The sequence below is a fragment of the Spermophilus citellus genome, assembly GCF_964194105.1.
Source record: "Spermophilus citellus genome assembly, chromosome: 14".
In the NCBI taxonomy this organism is placed as follows: Eukaryota; Metazoa; Chordata; class Mammalia; order Rodentia; family Sciuridae; genus Spermophilus; species Spermophilus citellus.
Genome location: NC_138194.1, coordinates 68,403,557 through 68,430,096, shown reverse-complemented (window position 1 = coordinate 68,430,096; position 26,540 = coordinate 68,403,557). Strand labels below are relative to the sequence as shown.

Below are 26,540 nucleotides of genomic sequence, written 5' to 3'. Positions count from 1 at the left end.
ATTCTTCCAAATAATATTGCCTTTCATTAATTCTCCACTTTTCCAGATCTCTCCATTGGTCTGAGACTCAGTTCTGCTTCCATTCCTTCCATGTCTTCTCTGAAGTTTTCGCTGATGGTTTTCACACACACAGAAATCCCAGTGAATGCTCAGGTACACTGCTCATTCTCTGGTCAACGGAGATGGAAAGCGAGTAAGAACAAATGAACGCTTGGACAAATACCATGTAAACATTTTTACATGGATATGTCACCAGAGATAAGATGTCACAGGAGAAGTTCCAAGGAGTTCCCAGAGAGGCAGTTAACTTGATGCAGGACAAGTGGGGTCCTTGGGGTACAGGAAGGAAAACAATTTCAGCACATGCCAATCAGAGGCACAGACAAAGATTTATTTAGGTAAGCAGATACATATTCAAGGGAGAATGCAGGCTGTCTAAAAAAAGAGAGATGCATTTTGGGGTTTCCCAGCTCCTCTTTTAAAGGAAACAGTGTGGGGATATATGTAGGAATGACACAGTCCTGGTGATCCTTATGATCTTTTGTCTATGCAGTCTCCATTATGTGACAACAGGCAATGCTGGGAAGACTCCTAAATAATAGGTTTGTTCCATTATCATATCTCACTTTGCTTAATCTATTTATTGATGGGCTAATTAATAGTGTTCAAGGTATTTACCATAAGTGAATGATTTTGTGGTAACTAAGATTTATAGATTTCTCAGAAATTTGGCAGGAATAGGCTGGGGAGAAGAATTTAAGGAGTGACAGAACTGAAAAAGGAAGCAGAACTTTAAATTAAAATTGTATTTTCTTGTCCTTCTTTTTGTTTCCTTCTCCTATTTTTTCTTCCTATCTCCGGTAGGCTTTTGATGAGTACACCACCCATAACCAACCCCATGATGTGGGCAAATGGACACTGGGCAAGAGCCTGCCCTAACCTGAAGCCCCCCAGGGATTCCCCTCCCCCAGGTACAGCCACCCAATTCCCAAGTCCCATTCACTGTGCTGTTGGAATGACAGGGCCTGGGCTCTATTGCCCCTGCCACCTCAGATGGCACGTCCGGGGAGCCCTGGGTCACAGTAATGGTGAATGGCCATGAAGTCTCATTTGAGGTCTATTGTGGGGCAAGCCTTTCGCTCTTGAATAAATGGCATGGATATACTTTTAAATCAAATATCCCAATTATGGGAGTCTCAGGGACCCCTAGATACTCACTGCAAATACTCCCCTCCCCCTTTTTTTGCATATTTGGATACCCTTTATTATCCCATTCCTTTATAGTTCTCCCTATTGGGTCGAGATCTCCTTCACAAATTAAAAGCCTCCATTATCATTCCCCCTTTAGAGTCCACCACATCTTTTTAGTACATTCTGGCCTGGACCTGGTCTATGCACCCCATAAGCCTTCTAAATGCCCTTTACTTGCTGGGATTAACCCACAGTCTGGAATACTTTCAACCTAAAATAGTAAGACACCATCCCCTGGTTCATATCCAACTGACAGACCCCAGCTATTATGTAATCCTCCCCCAATATCCTTTAATCCCCTTAACTCTGAAAGGTTTAAAACCCCTTATCTCCCATTTATTACAGGCCAAACACCTCATACCAACCCACTCACCTCATAACTCACCCATTCTTGGAGTACAAAATCCAAGGGTCAATTCCAGCTAGGACTTCAGAAAAATCAATGAGACAATTGTTCCCACATACCCTGTAGTGTCCAATCCCTACAGCCTTTTATCTCATATCCCAGTCTCCACCACACATTTCTCAGTTTTTTGGGAGAGCGGGGGAATGAACTCAGGAGTACTTGACCACTGAGCCACATCCCCAGCCCTGTTTTGTATTTTATTTAGAGACAGGGTCTCACTGAATTGCTTAGCACCTTGCCATTGCTGAGGCTAGATTTGAACTTGTGATCCTCCTGTCTCAGCCTCTGCACATTTCTCAGTATTAGACCTGAAAGATGCCACCTTTACCATTTCCTTCCATCCTGCCTCACACCCACTTTTTGTCTTTACCTGGACAGACTCAAACATTAACTACTTTTTATCAACTCACCTGGACTGTACTCCCCCAGGGCTTCCAAGATAGCCTCCATTACTTTGGCCAGGCTCTCCAACGAGATCTGGCCACCTAAGTTTGTCCCCTAGCCACCTAATACAGTATGTAGATGACCTTCTGCTCTACAGCCCTTCACTCGAATATTCCACATGTCACTCTAGCATTCTGCTTAACTCCCTGGCCTTCTGGGGGTACCGGGTTTCTCAATCTAAGGCCCAGCTCTGCTCCCCTGAGATACAATATTTAGGATCCTATTAACCCTCGCCTCCTGCACCATAACCTCAGAGAGACTCCAGGCTTTAAAAAACATCCCCTACTCACCACCAAAAAGAGACATGCTGTCCCTCTAAGGCCTTTTTAACTATTTTTGCATCTGGATACCAAAATTCTCCCTTGTAGCCAAATTCCTCTATGAAGCTTCCAAAGGAAACCTGTCAGATCTTCTTCCATATCCCTGTTCTTTTTCCTCTATCATTTCTAGTCTACAGAATTCTCTTCTCAAATTCTCAACTCTATATTACCAAACCCCAACAAGCCTTTTTTCCTGTCACTACATTCAGAAAATGAACAAACCTTGGGAGTTCCTTACTAAAAGGCTGAAGATACCCTGCACCCTTTGCATTCTTATCTAAATAAGTAGACTTAGTTTATCAAGGCTGGCCCCAATGCCTTGAAGTTTTAGCAACCGCAGTTCTCCCAATCCCTGAGGCAAGAAAATTTTCATTGTTATCAACCCATTATTGTACTTACTACACACTCCCTCCAGGATCTTTTCAGTCATTATTTATTTTTACCTATAATGTCTCACTTCTGTCCTGACATTCTGAACTTTTTGATAAGTCCATTTTCTCAAATAATGGACAGCATTTACCTGACTCTCCAACTGGTTCATAGATGGAAGCTCCCAGAAACAGTCCCTTTACCTTGCAGGTTATGGTATAATTCAAGGAAAAGCTAAAACAGATTTCCTTTTCATTCTCACTCAGATATTAGAGTTAGCTCCCTTACCTCCAGGCACCACATCCCAGCAGGCTGAGTTAGTGGCCCTCATCCAAGCTTTATCATTAGCCAGGGATAAATCAGTCAATATTTTTACTGATTCCAAATACACATACAATATTATTCATTCTAACATCTTAATCTGGAGGGAGGGGGACTTCCTAACTCAGAAAGAACCCCCGATTCTTTTTTTTTTTTTGATACTGGGAAGTAAACTCAGGGGTACTCAATCACTGAGCCACATCCCCAGCCCTATTTTGTACTTTATTTAGAGACAGGTTCTGAGTTGCTTAGTGCTTCACCATTGCTGAGCCTAGCTTTGAACTCACAAATCCTCCTGCCTCAGCCTCCTGAGCTGCTGGGATTACAGGTGTGCACCACCATGCCCAGCAGAACCCCAATTCTTAATGCTAGCTACATAAAAGATTTGCTTGAAGCTGCACTTTGACCCCGTTAGGTAGCAATCTTACACTGCAAAGGGAGTCAGACAGGCTTACTAAGAAAATTGCTCAGTCTAGTTACCATGCCCAAATAGTTTTATATTCCATGCCTACAAAACTCCAGCTTCCCCCTGATAAAACAAGGCCCTCTTGTCTTATCTCCATAATTTATTCCATCCAAACACTTGTTCTCTCCAAATATTCCTAAAGAAGTCACTAAACCTGTCTCCTTCAGACTTACAATGTCTCCAGCAAATTTCCCAATCATGTACAACCTGTCTCAAGGCTAACCCCAACAGCAATGTGAGACCACCTTCATTTCCCACTCACCAAGATAGAGGAGTTCTTCCAGTCATGGACTGGCAACTTGACTTCACACACATGCCACCCTTAAGAAAGACCAAATATCTCCTGGTTTTGGTAGACCCCTTTACTGGATGGGTTGAAGCCTTTCCAACCAGCAACAAGAGGGCTTCCACTGTAGCAACCTTACTTTCTCAGGAAATAATTCCATGCTTTGGATCCAGAGTTTACTTCCTCCATTACCCAAGAATTGGCTAAAATTTTAAATATAAAATGGAACTTCCACATTCCCTATCATCCACAGTGCTCAGGAAAAGTTGAAAGGACAAATAGGTTTGCCTGAACGAAACCTAAACCACTTGGATTGGATTAGGCTCCTCCCTTTGGCTTTCCTCCAGATGGGAGCATTGTCCAAGAAGCCCCTAGGATCAGCCCCTTTGAACTTCTCCTAGGGCGACCCACCTCAATCACCTAGCTTTCTTCCAGAAGCCCTGAAACCCCTCTAGGCTGACTTCAGAGCTACCCTCTGGAAGTATGCCCACACCCATCTTCCCCAGCCCCAATCTTCAGGAGCCCTCCCTCCTATTACTGAAGGAGATTTAGTTTACCTTTCCCCTTCCCAAGAAAAGTGGGCAGGCCCCTTCAAGGTCATTTTAACCACTCCCACTGCAGTCAAATTAGTAGGCCACCCCTCCTAGGTCCACCTAAGCAATATAAAACTCATTCCTGCTAATGCATCTTATCACTCCATTCCCACAGGTCCCACCTGACTTCACATTACCTACTTTCTGCCATTCCTGAGGAAGTTGCTGAGAGTCACACCTGAAATTCCTACTGTCCCTTTCTCAGGCCTCCTTTCAACTTTTCTTAACAGCCCTCAGAGACAAATTAAATTTATTATATTCAGTCCTCCTTCATCTCTCTCCTTCTCAAGCATTAGACCTATTTAAGATCTTTGGCTTCAAGGGACATTCATTGACGAAACCCACAACTCAAATCTCTTTTCTTTTCTGTGTTTTCTGATTTTGTCTTTAACTTCATAAACAGCCACACCAGACTGGAAACAGAAGAGACAAAAATGGCTGACTTTTAATAATGAAGAAGTTAGAGGAGTTTAGCTGAAGGAATTTCTTCTCTGAACCCTTTTAAATACTTTTCTACACATGTAACTGGATTACTAGCTATAACTATACTGTTGATTTTATTTCTGTTCTTATTTTGCATAATTTGTTGAGCAGGATGAAGAAGATTAAAACGCCAGGAAACTATGATTCCATAGTTAATCATGCTTGCTATGCTCTGAAGAACCTACACTCTTGGAATCGTAGAGAGTACACCCTAAATCTGAGTAGGGCACATGGCCCCCACTAAGGACAATAGAGTCCCAACTGTATTACCTGCTGAAATTATTTTCTTGGTAACAGCAAATCAATTACTCTTCACCTTTCTTATAATAACTGTACTTACAATAGTCTTTCCTCTGCCTATTATTAATTTTATATAGGAACGATTTCTTAATAATACATGGATGGATGCCATTTTATTGCTCACTTTCTGACTCACTGAGATCACAAAGGGAAACTCCGCTTAAGATGGCCTCCGCTTAAGGTCCTCTCCCACTGGGGACTCCATGCTCTATTCCAGAACACTGAAAGGAGAGATCCCCCAACTTTGCTGCTTCTCAGCTTGAAGCAGCCAGATCCAGATATGGCGCTCCAATTCCTTTATCCTTTCAGAGTCTGGAATGAAGAATTATGGAAAATAATAACCCTACAAAGCAACTCCCAAGGAAAAGCAGAGAGACTGCTTGGGAGGAAGGAGGGGAAAGTAGCCAAGCATTAACCTTCCAGTAAATCCTTTCCTGGTAACAGTGGGCCCTGAGGGAAGGAGGCAAATACTGAATGTTAGGACTTTGACTTTCCCCCATTGCAAATTAGTCCTAAAAAGACACCCTGTAAATAGTGACCAATGGCCCTGAAGGAAGGAGACAAATATTGAAACTCTGGGAGACAATAAATTCCAGAAAAAAATACCCATCCCTCACAATCTGAACTCCTATCTCTCCAAGTAACAATGAGTTTCTGCCTTTCATAGCTGCCCTCCTAAGTTACAAGTTTTAACCTACATAACTAGCCCCTGACTATCTGAATGAAACCACCCTAATTGCACCCTATAAAACAAAATTCCCTCTGAAGCCAATGGCCCTTTTTTGCATCCAGAAAATGAGTCCCCAAGGCATCCACGAAGAACAATAAATGTCTTCCCTGAATCTGCTGAGGACTGAACTTGTCATTTTGAGCTTATACTTATGATCCTTTAGTCTCATGCAGTCTCTGTTATGTGATCAATTGATAATGCTGGGAAGACTCCTACATAATAGGTTTATTAAAACATTATTATATTTCTCTTTGCTTAATCTATTTATTGGTGGGCTAATAAACAGTGTTCAAGGTAATTATCATAAGTAAATGATTTTGTGGTAACTCTAAGGTTTTATAGATTTCTCAGAAATTAGGTAGGAACAGGCAGGGGGAAAAGAACTTAAGGAGTGACAGAACTGAAAATAGTAAGCAGTCTACCTGTAGACTCTTGATGAGGTGCCTGAAAAATGTTGCTGAGGCTCAAACCCCCTTCTGACTCTTAATAAGCACCTTTCTGTGTGTAGCTGGAAGTTTTCACTCCTTAGTGTCTGTTAATGAGTTGAGGACAAAGACTCTATAACAATGGGCCACCTTGTACCTGTCCTCCTGTATAACACAGCTGAGCATAATAGGTACATAACCAAAATATGTTGAGTCAGTATCATGTGACTTTTCTGTGCCAGTTTATCTTCCACAGTGCTTGCTCAGTTGACTTAAATCATGCCTTTCAAATACAGGTCATTTCAATAATAACTAAGCCAGCACAAGTACCTGCCTCTTCTACACCACTTTCCAGGAGCTTCTAGTTGCCTGCCTTAGAAAACACTTGTTTTTTACTAATAGTCCAACATAAATGCCCCTCTCATTAAAACTTGCTTAGCTTTGTCAACTCTCCAAAATTGCTTCTGTGGTAGATGGGTGTTCGTTCTCACTGTGGGGGGATTGGTATTAATCTGTTTGTGTCTGTCTTATATGTTAGGCTGTGAGTTACTGGAAGTTATCTCTTTCACCCTTTACCCAAACCAAGCGCTCAATCACATAAAGTCATAAAGCTTTGGTTTGCACATGCTTAAGCAATCGGTTAGCCCGGGATAATTAGTACTGTATTTATAGGGTACATTAATTTTTTTTCACATATTAAATATCTTTGTATTCCTTCATAAGTCTATAATAACTATATGAATAAGATTGCCATTTTAAGCTTACTAGGGAAACTGTCTCAGGAGGTCAAATCCTTTGCTTCAAGGTCGCATAGTATAGATCCTAAGCACATGGATTTCTGTAGTAAACGCCAGGAGGCTCACCGAAAGACTTTTGGACTCTTTAGGTTCCCGTCGCTGCGGCCTCTCGGCGCAGTCTTCTTCTGCGCCTGCGCACTGCGGGAAAACCGTCCATTTCTCTATCTACCGGGAAGGACGCTGGTGTGGAGGTACGTTCGGGTACTGTTCGAGACCCGCATTGCGGTTCTTAAGACTGCCGCCTTTCGCTCTTTGTCGGCCTGGGAGTTGAGTCGTGACTCCGAGCCTCAGCCGCGGTGAAGCCCCGGACTTTTCTCCCACGTCGCCTCTTGCACGCCCCTGTCGTGGTCTTAGGAGGGCGGCTGGAAGCGGGCGGCTCCGTGGGAGCGGGGTTGGCGGGGGAGGGCGGGTCCTCAGGAAGCCTGCGGGCTTCGGAATGGGTCGGCCGGGCCCGGGTCCCGCTGCGTTTTCTTCCCGTCAGCGTGACCTTGTTTAGGTCATTTGACCTATGGGGCCCAGTGTTTCACTCGTTAAAGGGGCTGGGGGTTCTTTCCAGCCGGTCGTGTGGCTGGGGGGTCGACGTAGGGGGTGGGCCGCTGTTTGCTGTGTAGCCTGGTTTGAGGTTAGAGTTGGGCCGCTGAGGAAGGTCACCGTGCGGCCTTTAAGGACCCCCTCCCCCCAGGTGTCTGGGCTGCGGGGGCAGCACGGGCCCTCGAGGCAGCCGCTGCGATCCCGTCTGCGTTTTAGTGGCTTACGGTGTGATTGCAGAACACCCACCTCACTGTTTCATGGAATTGTCTCGAAAAAAAAATTTAAATGCTTTTAGGAGTATTTGCACGTGTAATTACCACTACAGCTTCTGCATGTCTTTGTGGTTGGGAGAGAGATTTAGTCGTACTTTTTGCTCAGGGTCTCTGGTTGTGCCACAGTGACCACGTTTATTTGGGGTATCTGGACTGTTCTGCAGGCTGGGTCACCCAACGTCCTATTGGGCTTTGTGGGAGGAGTCAGTCCACCGTTGACCTTTGTCTAAGGACTAAACTGTATCATGTATGAGAGTTCTTTAGATCTCTTACTCTGTTCTAAAGATTTTGTTGTTGTTGTTGATTTTGTTTTCTTATTTTATCTATGAAGGATAGTAACTGCCATGGCTTCCGGCACTTTGGCAAAACCTCAGATGCGGGGTCTTCTGGCCAAGCGTCTGCGGTTTCATATTGTTGGAGCATTCACGGTTGCCCTGGGGGTTGCAGCTCTCTATAAGGTATGTATATTTGTTTTTTGTTTTGTGTAAAATTTCAAGAGTCTTTGAAAAATGAACTCTTCTTTACGGTGCTTGCTCTCTTGCCTTCCCTGCATTTACTTCATTATGACAGGAACTACCTCCTAATCTCCAGATGGTTTGTCCTTCATCTTTAGATGCAGCTGTGTTCTTGCCAGTATTGCCATGACAAAGAATCACAGACATAGTGACTTAAACAATAGAAGTTTATTTTTTCATGGTTCTGAAGATCAGAAATCTGTGGGAAAGGTTGATGTGTTCTGAGGCCTTTCTTCTTGCCTTATTAAATGGCTCTGTTCTCTTTCAGTCTTCACATTGTTCTCTGTATGGGCACATGACTGGATAGATTTCCTTTTATAAAGACAACAATCATTGGGTTGGGACTTACCCTAATTTAGACCTTGTTTTTACCACATTAAAGTCCTAATTTCCAAATAGGTTATATTCTGAGGTGTTGCCGCTCAGGATTTCAACACATGTCCCACCGTTAAAGAGGATAAGTGTACAGAGGGGCAGTAAAGGCAGTAATTCTGTTTGACACCTTGAAGAATTGTCACAGTAACATTTTAATGCTGTGCTTGGTGGATTTTAACATTAAACCTTGTGTTTTTATCAAAGGCTGTATGTTATATTTATAACATAAATATAACAACCATAAATATCCAACTCAGTGCTTCATGCGTGGGAGGCAAATGCCCTGCCACTGAGCCACAATCCAAGCCTATAATGCCTTTTTATAAAAATGTTTATGATAATACATATTTATCATTAAATAGTCTGTGAGAGAATTCAGAGCTTTTGTAATTCCTCCCACTTATCATTTTTTGTTTAGTGTCTGTAATTTTTTTGGGGGGGGTACTGGGGATTGAACTCAGGGGCACTTAACCACTGAGCCACATCCTCAACCCTATTTTGTATTTTATTTAGAGACAGGGTCTCACTGAGTTGTTTAGTACCTCATCATTGCTGAGGCTGGCTTTGAATTTGTGATCCTCCTGTCTCAGCCTCCTGAGCCTCTGGGATTACAGGCTTGCACCACTGTGCCTGGCTTAGTGTCTGTAATCTTTACTAGGCTCTGAGCCTTATTGAGGCCAGGTCTGTCATTTATTTACTTTTACTTGGCACCCCAGTGTCAGGAGCCTTACACACAAATAGTTCCTTAAAAGTATCTATTGAATAGGAGCCAGTATCTGAAATTCAGTACAATCGTATGTAACATGGAGTTTCAGGTGCATTGGAGAATCCAAAAAAATAATACGACTAATGCCTCTGTCCTTAAGAACTGGAGTTATGGAGAGGTTAAAAAAAAATTTTAGAAGCTGTTGCAAGGTAGGACATAAGTGAAGGAATGTGGTTTTAGGGGGAGGATATCATGTGCCATTCTTTTTTACTTATTTTTTTATGTGGTGCTGAGGATTGAACCTAGTGCCTCATATGTGTTAGGCAAGTGCTCTACAACTGAGCCATAACCCCAGCCCTTATGTGCCATTCTTTATTCAAAGAAGTGGAATTTGAGCCTTGAAAGTTAAGGAAAACTTGGAGAACAAAGAGGAAGGGAAAAACTGAACAAAAACATTAAGTGGATTCTTGCTTTGGCACACTTTGAGGAGACAAGCCCCAAAAGCAAATCCTTTGCTTGGCCCTTGAGATCCCTGTTGCTTGGCACATAGTGGATACAAAATAAAGTTAGAAATATTAGAAATAAATGTTAGAAAAAGGTATAGATATATGAGTAAGAAAGATGGGGGACTTATTTGGCTTTGCCATCAGAGTTATGATAAAAGTTCTGATCTTTATAACTTCTTTATGTATAGAGTCTTGTTACTTCTAACTGGTAGCCCCTAATGTTTAGTGAGTTTTAAAACTTTCAACCTCCAATAGAAATACATGTATTTTTGCATTTTGATTTATTGAACACATACATACAGGTAGAAAATTTGTTTGTAGTACATATAACTGGAACAGTTTGCAGTAAAAATTGTGTGTGCTGTACTCTTTAATATTCCCGCTTTCTAAATTGATTTCAAGTACTATTGATGGATGGTGGATAACGTGAAATAAACTCATCCGGAGGCTAAAACTAAAACCTACTTTTGATTCTAAATACCTTTGCTGTTTTGCCCTTTCTGCCTTTCCATTGTCATTCCCAATCACTTTTAATACATTCCACTTGGAGCCTTTAGACCTATTTGCTGCTTTCTTCCATGGTTATGAACATGCTAGGAATATTTTTTATCTCATTGGCAAATTCCAGTTTGTCTTTCAAGGCCTTCTCAGATGCTTCCTTTTGTGGAGCAATGTGTACCCTTTTCCTCTTGAGGTTGGTTGTACTCTCCTGGGTTCTTACTCATTTCATACCAAACACAGTATTTTATGTTAAATTATATTTTCTACCTTTTCTCTGAAGAGCTGGGCTCTTGCCAGACTCATGGTCTGTCTACTGTGATGAAAAGTCAGAAGTGCTTCATAATGAAGCATTTCATTTGTATATAGTTAACTAGTGGGGTTTGTTTAGAAGGAAGGTCTCCAAAACATTGAGGAACTAAAGAATAAGATAGGATCTTTGGTTGTCTTATTTGCTGTAATAGCCTTCATTTCCCCCTCCCCATTAGTGCTTAGTGCTTTTGAAGACTTGATGTTTTTCATTTTACAGGTTTTGGAATATATTCACATTTTCAATCAATTTTTCTGTGTGTTACATGGATTGTTATCCAGCAATTAATTTTTGGATAAGTTAGTTCTGCTCTAAAGCTTAATTTATGGATATGAGTTAGATTTTAAGAGATAAATGAACAGCATTTACATCAAAGTGGTATTTCCCCAAGGTTTACTAATTGCTATCATAAATTAGGCTTGTTCTAAATCTTCTTGTATTGATGTAACATATAAGACCTCAGGTATTTAGATCCTCCAGGTCATGAGTAACTTTAATAAAGTTAATAACTTTATTAAAGTTACTCATGACCTGGAGGATCTAAATTGATAAATTTCATTTCTTTCTGAAGTCCAGATTTTTCAGAGTTAAAAGAAACTTCTCATTTGAAATATAACAGACAAAATAATTTAGATGAGGTTATAATATTATTTTCTTTAATTTCTTGGGTTTACTAACAGCTTATTATTACTTTCTCTCTGCCTTAGTATTCAAAAAAAATTTTAATGAAAAATAATTCTTCTCTAACAAATTGTGGTTGCCTTGTATAGTATGCTAGGACTCTCCAGAGAAACAGAATCAGTAAGGTGTGTGAGTGTGTATGAAGAGATTATTGTGAGAATTGGCTCAAGAATTAGGCTGAAAGGACCCACGAGCTGCCATCTACAAGTTGGAGATCCAGGAAAGTTGATAATGTAATCCAGTCCAAGTCTAAAGGACTGAGAAGTAGGGGAGCTAATGGTATACCTCCCAGTCCCAAGTACAAATGTCTTTGGGGCAAGTGGCCTAAGTCCCAGAGTCTGAAGGCCAGGAGTTCTGATGTCCGAAGGCAAAAGAAGATGGATGGGTTAGCTAATTTGCTTACTTTTGTTCTATTCAGGCCTTCAGTGGATTGGATGATGCCTGCCACGTTGATGAGGTTGGATCTTTTTTAGTCCAATCTCTTCCCAAGATACCCTTACAGATACATCTAGCAATAATGTTTTTTCATCTGTATTTCATATCCCTTAGCCCTGTCAAGCTTATGCATAAAATTAAATACCATGTATAGTGATGGGCCCCAGTAGACTTCATTTGTGTTTCTGTAGTATTTCACTGATGTGGAATGATACTTGAATTTTTTCCTGGTTTTTATATGCAGGCTTAGATTTGAATTTGGATTGTAACCCATACATTGAAATACACTAAGCAGTGTTTTGTGGAGAATAAAATTTTTGCCATAGTTTTGAATCCTGCTCCAGCCCCCTAACTCCAGTTAGTGCTTCTTCTAGACCTTGATTAGGTCTACATTGCTCTCTTGAATCTCCATTTATTTTTTTCTTTGTTTCTCCCCTTTTATATATAGAAACTACAAAATTACAACAACAAAATGAAGACCCCTCCCTCTAATCCTTTTGCTGCAGTTTTAGCAGCACTAAAGCTTTCTTTTTCTCAAAGTGATCAGTGGGCATCATCTTGGGTTCATTCCTTCATTTAAAAATAAGCCAATAAGCCAATTCTCACTCTTAAGAGTTTATGTTTTTTATCAGTACATATTAATTATACAGAATATTATTCCTTGTGGCATATTAGTATAGGTAAAACCCACCTCCCTACTACCTCCCTTATCCTACTTTTTCCCGTTTCCCTTCCTCATCTCTAATAATCTCCTTTCTACTTTCAAAAGCATATGTGTTGTTGAAGTATAAATCATCTAGAAAGTTTCCTGTGCCTTTTAGAGACTGATGGTTACCAAATCAATTTTAGACTCCTTTGAAATTCATAATGTGGCTTTAACTGAACTAGAAAATTGTTGCACGTCTCAGCATGCAACAAATATTATGGCGATATTTAGGCTTGCTGGAGAGAAGACTGTTTATCTTTTGTCAGATATCTTTTAGCATTTTGGCTGCTATCATCCTCTGGCTCTTACCATTCTGCACTTGTTTCTCACCAAACACACATATAAATCATACATACATAACTTGCCCAGGGAAAGGTACAGTCTAGGAAGGGGGGCCCTTTTTTGTTGTTTAGTTTTCATGAAACTACTTCCTAATTCCTTGCATCTGAGTCACCTCTCCTACTCCTTATCTTATAATTGTAGGGTTCAAATCCCATGAAGTCCCAAATTTTTAATTCTTTGTAGGACATAATGGGTTAAAGAGTGAACACAAATGATATTGTAATTTACTTTAGATATTACTAATAATCCAAATAATACATTAACAGTATGTTAACTTTTTAGTTTGGTGTGGCTGAACCAAGAAAGAAGGCATATGCAGATTTCTACAGAAATTATGATTCCATGAAAGATTTTGAGGAGATGAGGCGGGCTGGAATCTTCCAGAGTGTAAAGTAATTTTGGAATATAAAGGTAATGCCATTTTTTGAAGTCTCTTTTTCAAAAACATTTGAACTGTGGTAAAATGCAAATAAAACTTGCTATCAATCATTTGTAATTGTATAGTTCAGTAATATTTAATTACTGTACATTCACATTATTGTGCAAGGAGTTTCCAGAACTCTTTTCTTGTAAAATTGATTCTGTCTATCCATTAAACAACTTCCCATCTTCTGCCCTGAGGCCTTGGCAACCACTATTTTACTTTCTAAGAATCTGACCACTTTAGATATTCATGTAAGTAGATTCATAGAGTATTTATCTTTTGTGACTGGCTTATTTTATTTAGCATAATATTCTTGGTGTTTATTTGTGTGTAGGATGTATACTTTATAAGGCTGAAAAATGTTCCATTGTTTGTATATACATTTTGTTTATCCATTTATCAGTAGACACTAGGGTTGCTTTCAACTTTTGGTTGTTGTGAATAACTACTACAAACATAGGTGTTAAAAGTATCTCTTCAGGGTCCTCCTTTCAGTTCTTTTGGGTATGTACTCAGAAATGGAATTTCTGAATCATGATGATTTTGTTAAGTTTTTAAGAAATTGCCATACTATTATCCACATTTTACATTCTCACCAGCAGTGCACAAATGTTCCAATTTCTCCACATCCATACCAACACTTGTTACTCTTTTATTTATTTTAAAAAATTTTTTTTTAGTTATACAGGGACACAATAGCTTTGTTTTTATTTATTTTTATGTGATGCTGAGGATCGAACCCAGTGCCTCACGTGTGCGATGCAAGCGCTCAACCACTGAACCACAACCTTAGCCCTACTCTTTTATTTTTTGGTAGTAATCTTCCTAATGTGGGTGAGATCTCAGTGGTTTTGATATACATTTCCTAATGATTTTCAGTGTTGAACATCATTTCATGTGCTTATCGGTCATTTGTTTATCCTTGTTGGGTATATTGGAGGTTGTAAAAATTCCACATTTTTAAATTCATATTTGAATTTGGTTGTTTTTTTGGTTGAGTAGTGGGGGCTCATTATATCAGTTATATCATTCTGGATATAACTCCTTATTAGATATGATTGATTTGTATATATTTTCTCCTATTTCACAAGTTACCTTTTCACTCTGAGAATTACATCCTTTGCAGAGGTTTTAAATTTTGATGTCCAGTTCATCTTTTTTTCTAAGCATTTTATTGTTTTAGTGCTTACATTTTAGGTCTTTTTTTTTTTTTTTTTTTTTTTAAGGAATTGAACCCATGACCTTGCTACCTCCCAGCCCTCTTTTATCTATTTTGAGTTAATCTTTGTATATGGTGTAAATATATAACTTGTTTAGCATGTGGATGTCCTGTTAAGATTGTCTTCTCCCAATGAATGGTCTTGGCATACTTGTAGAAAATCAGTTGTCTACATATTCAAGGATTTGTTTCTGGGCTCTCTGTTGTATTCCATTGCTCTGTATGCCTGTCTTCATGTCAGTACTACACTGTTTTCATTACTGTAGCTTTGTAGTTCATTTTGAAATGAGGAAATATGAATTCCTCCCCCCCAAGATTGTTTTAGTTATTTAGAGTACTTTGAGAGTCTGACTGAATTTTGGAAGGCTTTTCTATTTCTGCCAAAAATGCTGTTGGCATTTTGATTGGGATTGCATTAAATCTGTAGATTGCGTTGGTTAGAACTGTCATCCTTTTTTTTTAGTATGGACATCTTTACAAAGTTTTGCATTCCGTGAATATGGAATTGTTTTATTTGTATTTTTAGTTTTAAGTCTTTTATGTTTTTGGTAAAGTTTATTCCTGTTTTATTCTTTTTGATGCTATTGTAAATGGGACTATTTTCTTTAAAATGTTCATTGTTAGTGTAGAAAAACAACTGATTATTATATTCAGCAACTTTACTGATTTTGTTTATTCTAATGAGTTTATTTTTTGTGTGGAATCCTTATTTTTCTATAGACAAGGTCTTGTTACTTTCAGGGATAATTTTCTTCTTTCAATTTTTGGATGTCTTTTCTTTTTGTTGTCTAATTTTTCTGATTAGGATTTCGGACACATATTTTAGCGTACATTATTTATGTACCTAGTTTATTGTTTTTATCATTACAAGGTTCTGGATTTTATCAGACTTTTTTCTGCATCTATTGAGATACTCATGTAATTTAAAAAAAAATCTTTTGTTCTGTTACTATGATGTTTCACATTTATGAATTTGTTTGACCATACCTTGCATTTTGGGAATAAACCTCTTGGCCCTCATGTGTAATCCTTTCAATGTGCTATTGAGTGATTTACTTGTGTTTCATCAGGGATTTTTGCATCAATATTAGTGCAATTGGCCTATAATTATTTTTTTTTTCTGTCCATCTTAAGTATTGAAGTATTTTTTTCTTGGTTTTAGAAGAGGATTGGCATTAATTCTTCAAATATTTGATTTTTTCAGCTTTTTTTGTGATTATTTTTATTTTGTTCATGTTGTTTTCCTGATTTTTATTTATCTGTTCTTGTTCTTCAAAGTCAATGAACATACTAAGATAATTGTTTTTAAGTTTTTAGTCAGAAGTCAGTGTTTCTTTGTGGCTTGTTCTTGGAGATATTGTTTCTTGGGCCATATTTCTCTGTTTCTTTGTGTGCTTTGTAATCTTTTGTGGCAATTTGGGCATTTGAACAAAACAGCTATCTCTCACTCTGCAGATTTTGACTGCATATAGGAGAAGACTTTCACTAATCATCCCCTGGCGTACAGCCTCAGAATCCTCTTTTCCTGAGAATGTATCTACTCAGGATTCATTTTTTGTTACAGTTTCTGAATATTCATAATTATTCTTTTTTTTTTAAAGACAGAGAATTTTTAATATTTATTTCTTAGTTTTCGGAGGACACAACATCTTTATTTTTATGTGGTGCTGAGGATCGAACCCAGCGCCCCATGCATGCCGGGTGAGCGCACTACCGCTTGAGCCACATCCCCAGCCCAGTTACTCTTAATTTTCCTAAAAAGTTTCAGTCCTGCTTCCTCTTGGAACCCTAGTTATTCTCTGCCTCTTATAATTTCTTGGCTTCAGTCTGTCTGCAGCTCTCATGCCAAGGCATCCACCATTGCTTTCATTTGTTTCCAACCTGATATTCTGACTACCACTATTCCCATCAGTGCTCCAAGTCAGGCAAGACAGAAACCCAGATGAGCCAGCATGTTGTAATAAGCAAGTTGTATTCTTCACCTTCAATCCCAGGGAGGAGCCAGGAATTGGGTGGTTTCCTTCATATAACACTGCACTACCTGAAGAGGGGTTGGGGCAAGGTCAAGCAAAAATGTCACAAAATTTCCTATTTTGAGGGGTTTTCTTCTTGGTTAGGTGTTCATTTGGTTGCTGCAGCTTAACTGGTTTCTAGAGTTATTGCAAACCTACATGTTTTATGAGGGGTAGGAGGGGTGTGGTCTGGAGTTTTATAGTCCAATATCATCTTACTGACATAGGAAGTTCCTTTTTATGTTCAAAATCATTTCACATATTTTGTTATTAACTGATGGGTTGGCATTAGGAAAATCATTCCTTTAGAAAGAAGTGACTTTTCAAAAAACAATGGTGTTTTTGCCTTTGTTCTTGTTATTTAAGTACTGAGAATTGAACCCAGGGATGTTCTATTCTAGCCAGCATATATTCATACATATACACATATACTTTTTTTTAGTTGTGAATGGACACAGTATCTTCATTTTATTTATTTTTATGTGGTGCTGAGGATCCATCCCGCTGCCTGACACGTGCTGGTAAATTGCAGAAGCCTGGAATCCTTGTAATCCTCCTGGCTTAGCTTCCCAAATTGCTGGGGTTACAGGCATGTGCCATTGAGCCTGGCTAGATAGATACCTTTTATAGTTTGTTAGAGTGTTCACAGTTGATATGCTAGTTTTTTGGGAGTAGATTCTGATTTGGTCTGTCATATCCATGAGGTCCTTATATCTCTTGTGTGAATTAAGGTTCTACATCTAAAAGTGAATTGATTGGTGTGCTGATGAAAGATCATTTACTAAATTGATCTGAAAGGATGTATTGTTAAATGTAATTTATACTATGATAGTGTTAAATGGTATTGTTAAATGTAATTTATATTATGAGCGATTTTTGCCTTATATTACTTAATTCTAGAAATGCAGATAAATGTACTAAGATGTGTAGGGATGAGCTATTGTGAGACTTGCACAGGGAAAAAGATCCACAAAAATATTAATAGTCTAATTCTTAACATTGCTGTTTTAACTTTGAAATTTTCAAATTTTCCACAGTGGGCATGTATCTCATAATTAGATGATATTAGGCTAATTTTTGTATTTGTCAGATTATTATTTTGTTTACCTCTTTTCCTAAGAAGATGATTGTTCTAAAAACCAGTAAGAACAATGACGATTTGGAACAAATGGGTTCTTTTATAACAATAGGTGTAGATATGAGAGGGAGTGGGGGAGGGGTTGGTCTTGAGGGGGGGGGGGGAAGAAAGCAGAATTTGTTAAATGAAAGCAAGAAGTAAGTGTAAGATATGTTTTGTCCAAAATGGAAAAGAGGCTAGCTAGTTAGGGTGGTCAAGCAGCTTGGTAGGAGAATGAACATAAGAGCTTAGGCAGCCTGAGGTTTCTCCTGGGGTTGAAGGTGAGCAGTGAAAATGTAGGGTCTACTAATAAGGAATAGACCTCAGTTAATCTCAAAAGGTTGTGAGGTAGTGAGTATTAGAGACAATGTTTATTATTAACTTAATTATTTTCTCTCTCTCCACAGAATTTCTTTGGATTGAAGTCCTTAGAAGTTTGTACTGACTTGTGCTCCTGAACTATTAAACATGAATATGTGGGCTAAGAAATAGTTTTTCTTGGTAAATAAACAATTAACAAATACTGTATACAATGTTTTGCTCAATTCTTATTGATAATTTGGGGCACAAAAGCATCGTAATTGGTTTTAAACTTTTAGCACTGTTTATGGACCTTATGAAGATAACTTGATTTCAGTATTTTCATTGTTTTATACATTTTTTTAGAGATTTTTTTTTTTTAAGGTGGACACAATATTTTTGTGTGGTGCTATGGATCGAACCCAGTGCCTTACATGTACGAGGCCGAGCTATAACCCCAGCCCTATTTTTGTACATCTTTAATTGCCCTGATGTTTTTTCTGTTTCACTAAGATACTCCCAGGTGCAGTTACCTGGTCCTGGCCTTGAAAGGGTCTCCAGGAGTCCATAGAAAATTTCTGTATTGTGGACTCTTAAAGGACAGTGAAAGTTCTTCCAATAAAATCTGTGTGGGGGCCGAGGTTGTGGCTCAGTGGTAGAGCACTCGCCTAGCATGTGCGAGGCCCTGGGTTTGATCCTCGGCACCACATAAAAATAAAATAAAGATATTTTTTAGTTCTACAACTAAAAAATAAATATTAAAGAATTCTAGAACTTCCTTTTGTTGTGATCAAAATGATACTATAGAGCACTTTGATTTATTTATTTTATCCAAAGCTAGTTTAGTGATGAATTATCACTTGAAGATAACAAAAACTGTCTTTTACCCTTTTTAACTCATGCAAAATTGAATCCCAGTGATGTAACCTGTACTAAACTCAGATGGTATTAATGAAAAACTTCATCTTAAAAACTCCTGGTTAAAAATAGATGTTTATATATGGCCTGAAATTCAAGGACACCTTTTATTTTAAACAACTTTACATAACAGTTCTTAGCAGTATGCAAAATTACCATAAAACATACAAGAATTAGTACATATTTACATTCTTAAAAATAGTTACTCTTGGGATTGACAAAACTGTCACTTTCCTAAACAAGTATATATAACAAACTGAGGAGCCATTTTTCATATATAACCTGAATTGTCCATTAACAGTCTTGCTTTCCTTTAACAGTGATGTAGTGGTGACTTGTGCCTACACCTCTGTGAGAGTTCAGTCAAAGATCAGTTGGCTTTAAAATTGCATTTTCTTAGCATTTCACAATTGTAGGCAATAAGTTATAGGCCCAAGTTTGAAAGTAATAAGACAAATTTAATTAATTAGACCATGAGAAAGATACTTATCTGGTAACTTTAGACCCTGAGTCAAACCCAATCTGAGATGCAAAATAATATTTAGCAATATCTTCATGCTTTATCAAATCACTCAGAAAAATAAACTATCTGGACTGATGTCATTGCTAGTATTAATGTTGTGTTCTTAGCTCCCCTTCCAGGAGTTCCTAACATGTTATTTGTGGAACTAGAGAAACTCACCTGAGTACTTCAGGTCTGTCATTGGTAGACACAAATGATTTTTAGCTTGTCTATTTAAAACACAAATTGGAAGAACATTTTTCTAAAATGTACCCAGAGTCATAGACTGTTTTGTGAATTTCAGTAAAATGCAGACTTTGGAGGGAATACATGTAGTAGCTTTCACTAAAAGAATGTTGTTGTAGTTAAGTAAATTTAACAAGTTAACCAACAGAGTTCTAAGTTCATTTCATTTAAAGAATCAACCTCTGCAAAAAAGGGGTATTGGGCAGAGGTGGTATCTCAGTCTCCAAAAACAGATGGAATTAGGGATGAAGTTTTAACTCTGGCTCTGCATTCTAAGGCCTAACCATGTATTTTTCTGTAGAGCAGAGCATTAACAGGTCCAAATTATTGTGAAAATTTTAGCAAACGGCATTGTTTTAATTACTGTCTTCAAATGGTAAAGGAACCCCATCCCCTTCTTACTCTTTTTTTTTTTTTAACTCCATCTTAAAGTATCTAATTTGTTTTTAGGGAGAAAGATGCTAAGATAATTTTAGAAGTTACTATATACCTGAACCACCGAAAAGTGTTGGTCTTTTGTCCACAATGAATGTTGGAGCTAATCTAGGTTCTTTTTTTTTTTCTTCTTTATCTTTTTATTCATCATTGATTCCATATCTCTTGGCTAACCTCTAGGTTCTTTGTTTAAAAAATAAACTGCACAAGCAAGAATCATCATCTTAGAAGGGATTCAAGGGAACCCTTTCCTTAGGGCTTTATTCTTCACCATGGTAAATTTACTAATGAAGACCTGACCAAAATGTGGGTCCACCAAATAATGGTATGTTTTAACAGTGGAAAGGGGAGGTTCCACAGCCACCACAGGGGATGGTGTTTGACTGGAAGAGCAGTTGGGGGCCAGGTGACAAGACGTCTTTGTGATATAGTCCACAAGTCTGTTGTATTGTTGCTCTGACAGTCTCTCTCGGATTCCGTCTACCTGTGTTCAAGAATAAAGATTCATTAGTTGTCAGATCTTATATAATGAGACTTCCACAACAAAATTATTCTTTTTCCTTGATGCCTTTTAGGTCATCTAATAAAGCCATTTTGTCCAAAGCATTGTTTCCTTTCATTTTGCCTATGAGATGTGGCAATAACACTGTTTCAGCAATATAGCAAAAGCTCTGTGTGCGAATATTAAGAGAAACTCTTTGAATAAAGCATCTGGTGTTGCATAAAGTTCCCGTGTTTGAAGTTGATGATTTGATAACATTTTACCCATTAAGTATTAAAACATCTGTCATTGCTCTTTAACAAGCAGCCCAGGAACAAAGAAGAAAAAATGTCTCTCTCCCCTGTGCTTAAATTTAATCAACATTAAACGCAGCATCCCAAAATAAAAGCTCTGTTAACTTGGCTCCCTGAACCTCTTAAGATAAAACCTCTTCAGTTTGACAGAAAGTGGAGAAGAGCACCTCGTTCAAACCAGTGGCTCTGGGCAGAGCATTAAAAAAACAAATACCTTTTGAACTGTAACATTTTCTGTTTTTATAAATACTATGGTTTAAAGCCAGAGAAAACAGAAAAGCTGGGCAGAGGAAGGGGAAATTTTTATGGAAAAGAGGGAGGATGCAAAGTACATTTACGGTTCATAAAAGTCTGGCTCATCTTCAGTGGAACTGAAGAGGAGAACTGAGATATGCTGACTTCTTATGTGAGCTATTCTGAGAAAGTGCCCATCAAAGGCAGCTGGAGCTGCAACAGCTATCTAGTGTGCTGATCAAGCACAGTGGGAAGTTTGCAGTGCAAGCCACTGATCTCTGAGAATTAAGTAGCTACTGACCTTGTAGTGGTTTTTACCTACTGAATGTTGGCAAGACCACACTGGAAGAATTATAAGCAGTTTAATGAGGGCTTTTTTTGTTCTCAAAGTAGTGGTAAATAATTTTATATTTCTGTATAGGACCCAGAAACAACGCAGCTGAAAGTGTCTTAAAAGCCGCAGAAAGCCAGGGAGATGGCAAAGAGTCAAGGGGCCTGCCAGAGGAATAAGGACATCCTAGAGTTTTGTCTTATAGTTTCATGCTTGAGAAAAAAGAAAGGCTCCCAAAGATTCACTGACAGATGAAAGCTGTACACCACCAGGCAAAAGCCAGAGCTCCGATGATATCATTTGATGGGGCCAGAATTCAGCTGGAAAGCTTTGAATACACAAAAAAGTCTTAATTGCTCCTCCTGAACAGCAGCACAGGAAAACGCGTGTTGTGAAAGGAACCTGGCCAAGGAATAAATTGACCTTCTGACTCATTTTGAGCCTCTCATAAGGGATTTCAATAACGTGCCAGGCATATTAAGCAATTATTACCCCTAAAAATGGCTGCATTTAACCAAGAAAAGCAAATGCTGATTTTAAAATATCTGAATCCTGCCATATTTAAATATACTGAATGATGTCATCTACAAATTAATTCCTTCCAAAATTCAAAGGAGCTATGATTCCTAGCCTCCAAGGCAAAAGCAATAAACCAGAAAAGCTGTTTTATATGAACAGCTTGAAATACTGCTCTTGATTTTCACTGCAAGACAGCAGGTAGGCTTCCTAACCATGCTCTATACCTGCATTATGTTGAGAGGTACTGACAGGAGTGGGGCGTGTCAAAGCAGCACCCCAAAGCCCCTTTCCTCCCCTGTGGAAAATACCTTGATTTACAGTCCTTTTAATGAAGGACTCAGATTAAAGTACTCTGCAGTTGGGTTTTCTCTGGGGTGAGTGGGGGAGGCTAGGGTATGGACACAGGATTAAGGGGGTAGTTACTGTCTCTTAGGAGTTGAGGTGGGGACGTAGGGTGGAATAGATAGGAAGAAAGCAGGATGTGGAGACGGGGCACACTGGATATCCACCCTCTGCCCACTGCCAGGTGCTGCTTTTGAGAGCTCTGCATGTCTAATGGCTGTTGTGCAACACTCTTGGTCTCGTCTTTACCTGTCTTCTCTTAGCCATCCCTGGATCCCAATCCTCTTTTATTCCTGCACTCTGAGGGAAAGCCAGTATTGAGCATGGTCTCCGAGCCCCAGTGCTTCCACCTCTAACTCAGTGATTCCATGGTCTCAGCCTTGGCACCTGCTAAGGGTACTGACTCCTGCTATCATCTCCATAACCCCTGGGGGAACAGGTCTGTTCCTCTCCAGATACAATGAGTCCTCTCAGTATCCTTCACAAACAGAAATGCAAAGGAGAAGGATCACAACTGAAGACAGTTTAATGGCAAAAGATGAATCTCCAGTCTCAGTTGTTTAAGGTCTTCAGCTTTTCCTAGGCCAGCTAAGGAAAAAAGATGGTCACAGATATTAGGGTCTTGGAGGTTTCTTGTTAAGGACTAAGGACTTGAAGATAATGATACTATCCTCTGCCAAATCCTGTAGCCAGATCACTGCTGCTTTATTGTCAACTGGATCAGAAGATTTTTGGCAAATGTTAATAAAGTCAGCCTGGACATCTGACCTCTGTTTATTCCCAGAAAGTCATCAACTCAAAGCAGCAGTATAGCCCTGGTGCCAAGCCCCAGCGTAAAGCCTGACTGATTATGATCCAAGAAACTAGAGAAATCCTAAGAGTTGTTGTGGTTGGCTGCTTTCCATCTTCTCAGATAATTTTTACCCAAACAGTGGTGTGAGGGAGGCAGGCTCCCATATCAGGAAGAAAATGAAAAAAAGCAATCAGGCAAGGCTTGCTGTCTTTGCTGAGGCCACTCAGTCCTCAGTTAGGACCAGTAAGCTACAGCTTGCCACTGATCACCCCATCTTGCCATATGGAAAAAGATTCATTTCTTGGGTCAACAGTTAGGGCTGTGGATTAGGCCATCTCTGGGAGGCAGAGATGCAGAGCAATTTTCCAGTAGGTGCATCTGCTTGCGCTAAGCTGGACTTCAGGAGGCTGCAGCCACTGGTTGGGGCTCACCTCAGCCCTGACTCTCAGGATGCCCCACCTGAGCATCTATTCCATATCACCCTATGTGTCCCAGGAACTGTGGGGCCAGGAAGCTGCACCATCCCCAAACCTGTGTTACTTACAGGACAGGAAATTGTTCTATCTTATTCTTGAGAATTAAAGTAGTGGGTAGGAAAGAGATCTATTTATAAAATAAATCTCTGGGGTTGGATGTTGGGGAGGGAGTTGAGGGAGGAACCTTTGGTTGCATCAGCTTGAAGGGGGCCCTGCCCTCATCTTGGTTCCCTCACTTTTGCATCAGTTCTTCCTGTACCCACAGGCCTGCTGGAGCTGCTCGCAGGCTGTGTGTAGACTGGGGCTTCCTTTGTGGGTAGCTGCCAGGAATTGCTGCTGTGTTCCTCACCTTTCCTAGGCCATCCCACTCATTTTGGAGTCCCACCATACTGCACTGTCCTGTCCTGGCATGAGGCACTTGAGCCCTCTGACAATGGAGCAGGAAGGGCCTTGTTCTATTCGTTTGGTGCTTCACCCCAGGCCTCCTGGGAAGGGCTCACATGCATACTGGTGGGGTCTTCCAGTAAACCCCACTCCCCACCACCTTCACAATCCGTTCTGGCTCTCCAGGTCTCCGGCTGCCCCTCCTGAGACACATAAATGCCTGGGCACCAGTGACTGGCCTGTGTCTCAACCTGCCCAGTAGTGAGCCCATCCCCCATTTTCTGAAGTGTACCTCCACATCACAGGCCATTCTCGGCTGCTTGAGCTGTACAGTGAGCAGGCTGCTTTGCTTGCTGTCCTGTGTGCAATCTATCTCTGTGACGGGAAAGGCCTGTTGCTGTGTGTCCTCGCTGATGCTCACTACGAAGAGTACTTCTGAGGTCAGCAGCAGGCACCCTTCATGTTCCTGGCCTGAACCTCTCACGAGAACCACATCCAAGGCCATGTGGACTTCTGGTCTGCCCAGAGACTGGAGCATTTTCCTGTTTAAAAGAAAGTGTGTGAGGCCCAGAGATGGCTTGGGAAAGGCAGTCACTTGTCAGTGCTCACTGTTTACCAAAGACTTGGGACAATCCTACACAAATCTCCCCAAGGGCAAAGTGCCCTCACCAATCTGATTATTCACTTTAGCTTGAAATGCTAATTGTCAGGTCCGGCTGCTCCTGGGAACAAAGATTTCCCATGGCTCTGTTGTGCTGCTTCTCTCCATTAGAACTGATACCTCCTAATTAGAGTGTGGGTTCCTCAGGGAATCTCGGGCCTTCTCACAGGCCCTGGCTTTTCTGCCAATGTCTGCCCCCTCCCTGAATGGTCAGGGTGGAACAGAATTTTGCCACCAGCCCCAAACCTGGGAACAGCAGCTTTTCCCGGGTCCTCTAGGATGCTCTGCTACTACTGCCCAAGAGGCCAGTGCCCAGAATGACTGCTCCTCTTGGACTCCCCTGGAAGCATAGCCCATTAACTTGGGAGCAAGCCAGGAGCTATTAACATACAATGGGGATGTAAAATTGAGCAAGTGTTTCAATAAGTTACCAGACATATTTGACATGGCTGTTTGGAGCCTGGTCAGCATGTAGATCACTTGGCTGATAGCGCTGTTTGGGAAGCTGAGAAAGTCCAGCTCCGTGTAAAATACCTGTGGGGAGAGAAGCAAGGGAGTGTACTGGCTGATTTCTGGAAAACACTTCCATGCTGCAGTGATGTCATCTGCTTAGAACCATCCATAAAATGTTACAGATCCAAAATGATGTCACATCTTGAGAAGCAAGTGTATAGATAACCATTAGACATTACAGTGTCCTTAACCCTGGCAATCTTACATTAGCTACAAACTGAATACAACTATGCTACAGTCCAAGCAAGGACTAGCACTTAGAGGAAGCATAACACTCCTGAGAGAAGCTCGTCATGAACAACAGCTGACAGACATGTCATTTACAATTTGTGTTAAAAAAGTCAAGATTTTTAGTTGACCTCCTTGCCTATTATAATACTTCTGTATCTGTGCTATGGCTGGTGAAATAAAAACGCAACACACACATAGATGCATATGAAGGCACACGGTTTGCCTAGATACAGCATTTATATGCTAAGTGACTTAATCCAGCTGTTAAACACGATTCCATATACATTTATGAGCGCTCTTGGGGCTTCTGGTTTATTACATGCTCTCCCTGGTGCCAGCACCAAATGAGGGTACCCAGCAGCAGCCACACAAGCTTCCAAAGAGGCTCTCCAGAACCAAAGATGGTACAGCATGTGTGCTTTCTGAGGGCTTGTAAATATTTATAAACGAGGCATAGTCATTAGACTAAGAGTTAGTGGTTTGTAAAACCTTCAGTGTGGTAATAAAAGTTTTACAAGAGTGATGGAAACCAAGAGGCCATGTGAAGCCTGCTCCGAGATGCTCTTACATAAGGCTGAGCCCTGGGAAACATGGGAAGAGACAACGGCATTTTCAAAACCAAAAGAATTTATGAAGTACGAGTTGACTTTACTTCACAAGAATCTGCAGCAAAAGGAAGACTTTAAAAAAAAAAAAAAACCCTAACATATAAGGCCTAAGCATTTGATAAGGGAGAGTTTGACTTTTTCTACTTTCAAGTTGCAGTGATTCTTATTGTCAGCTTTCTGTGAGGAGCGAGTGTGTCGTTCAAGAGAGAGAGAGAGAGAGAGAGAGAGAGGGAAGTGGAGAGGGAGAGGGAGGGCTGGAGCCAAGAGGGCACTGCTCGTGCCTGTGTGGTCTCAGAGGCTCTCCTGGCTGCCTCCCTGGGGCCTCTGTCCCACTCTCTCCCTTTTAGATACTAGTTTTATGCCCTGATGGGGCTGCCTCGGGTCAGACCTCCTGAGTGCAGGGTGCCCAAGA

General features: G+C 40.1%; 2 protein-coding genes across 8 annotated transcripts in view; one reads left to right on the top strand and one right to left on the bottom strand.

Annotated features, from left to right (window-relative positions):
• The first annotated feature begins 7,262 nt into the window (after positions 1-7,262).
• On the top strand, positions 7,263-18,373 carry COX6C (cytochrome c oxidase subunit 6C). Of its 2 annotated transcripts, none has more exons than XM_081265619.1 (4): positions 7,263-7,382; positions 8,326-8,452; positions 13,351-13,479; positions 18,248-18,373. In XM_081265619.1, the coding sequence occupies exons 2-3, from the start codon at positions 8,339-8,341 to the stop codon at positions 13,462-13,464; spliced, it is 228 nt and encodes a 75-aa protein (XP_081121745.1). In that variant the 5' UTR covers positions 7,263-7,382; positions 8,326-8,338; the 3' UTR covers positions 13,465-13,479; positions 18,248-18,373. The 2 variants fall into 2 exon arrangements, with proteins under 2 accessions (XP_081121745.1, XP_081121746.1); XM_081265620.1 differs by having other exon boundaries at positions 7,364-7,487.
• Positions 18,374-19,114: 741 nt separating this feature from the next.
• VPS13B (vacuolar protein sorting 13 homolog B) overlaps positions 19,115-26,540 on the bottom strand; it is a 753,213-nt gene continuing 745,787 nt past the window's right edge. For all 6 annotated transcript variants that reach the window (XM_081265607.1, XM_081265606.1, XM_081265609.1 and 3 more), the window contains 3 exons: positions 25,208-25,310; positions 24,408-24,657; positions 19,115-20,725 (listed from right to left, as the gene is read on the bottom strand). In XM_081265607.1, coding sequence (XP_081121733.1) covers positions 20,477-20,725; positions 24,408-24,657; positions 25,208-25,310 — 602 coding nt within the window. In that variant the 3' untranslated portion in view covers positions 19,115-20,476. The remainder of the gene's footprint in view (positions 20,726-24,407; positions 24,658-25,207; positions 25,311-26,540) is intronic.

What these genes read in the sequence shown, in the direction of transcription:
- COX6C (XM_081265619.1), top strand. Translation starts at nt 8,339, where the DNA reads ATGGCTTCCGGCACTTTGGCAAAACCTCAGATGCGGGGTCTTCTGGCC. An exon ending in GGGTTGCAGCTCTCTATAAG is followed by an intron (nt 8,453 to 13,350) that starts GTATGTATATTT and finishes TTAACTTTTTAG; the next exon opens with TTTGGTGTGGCTGAACCAAG.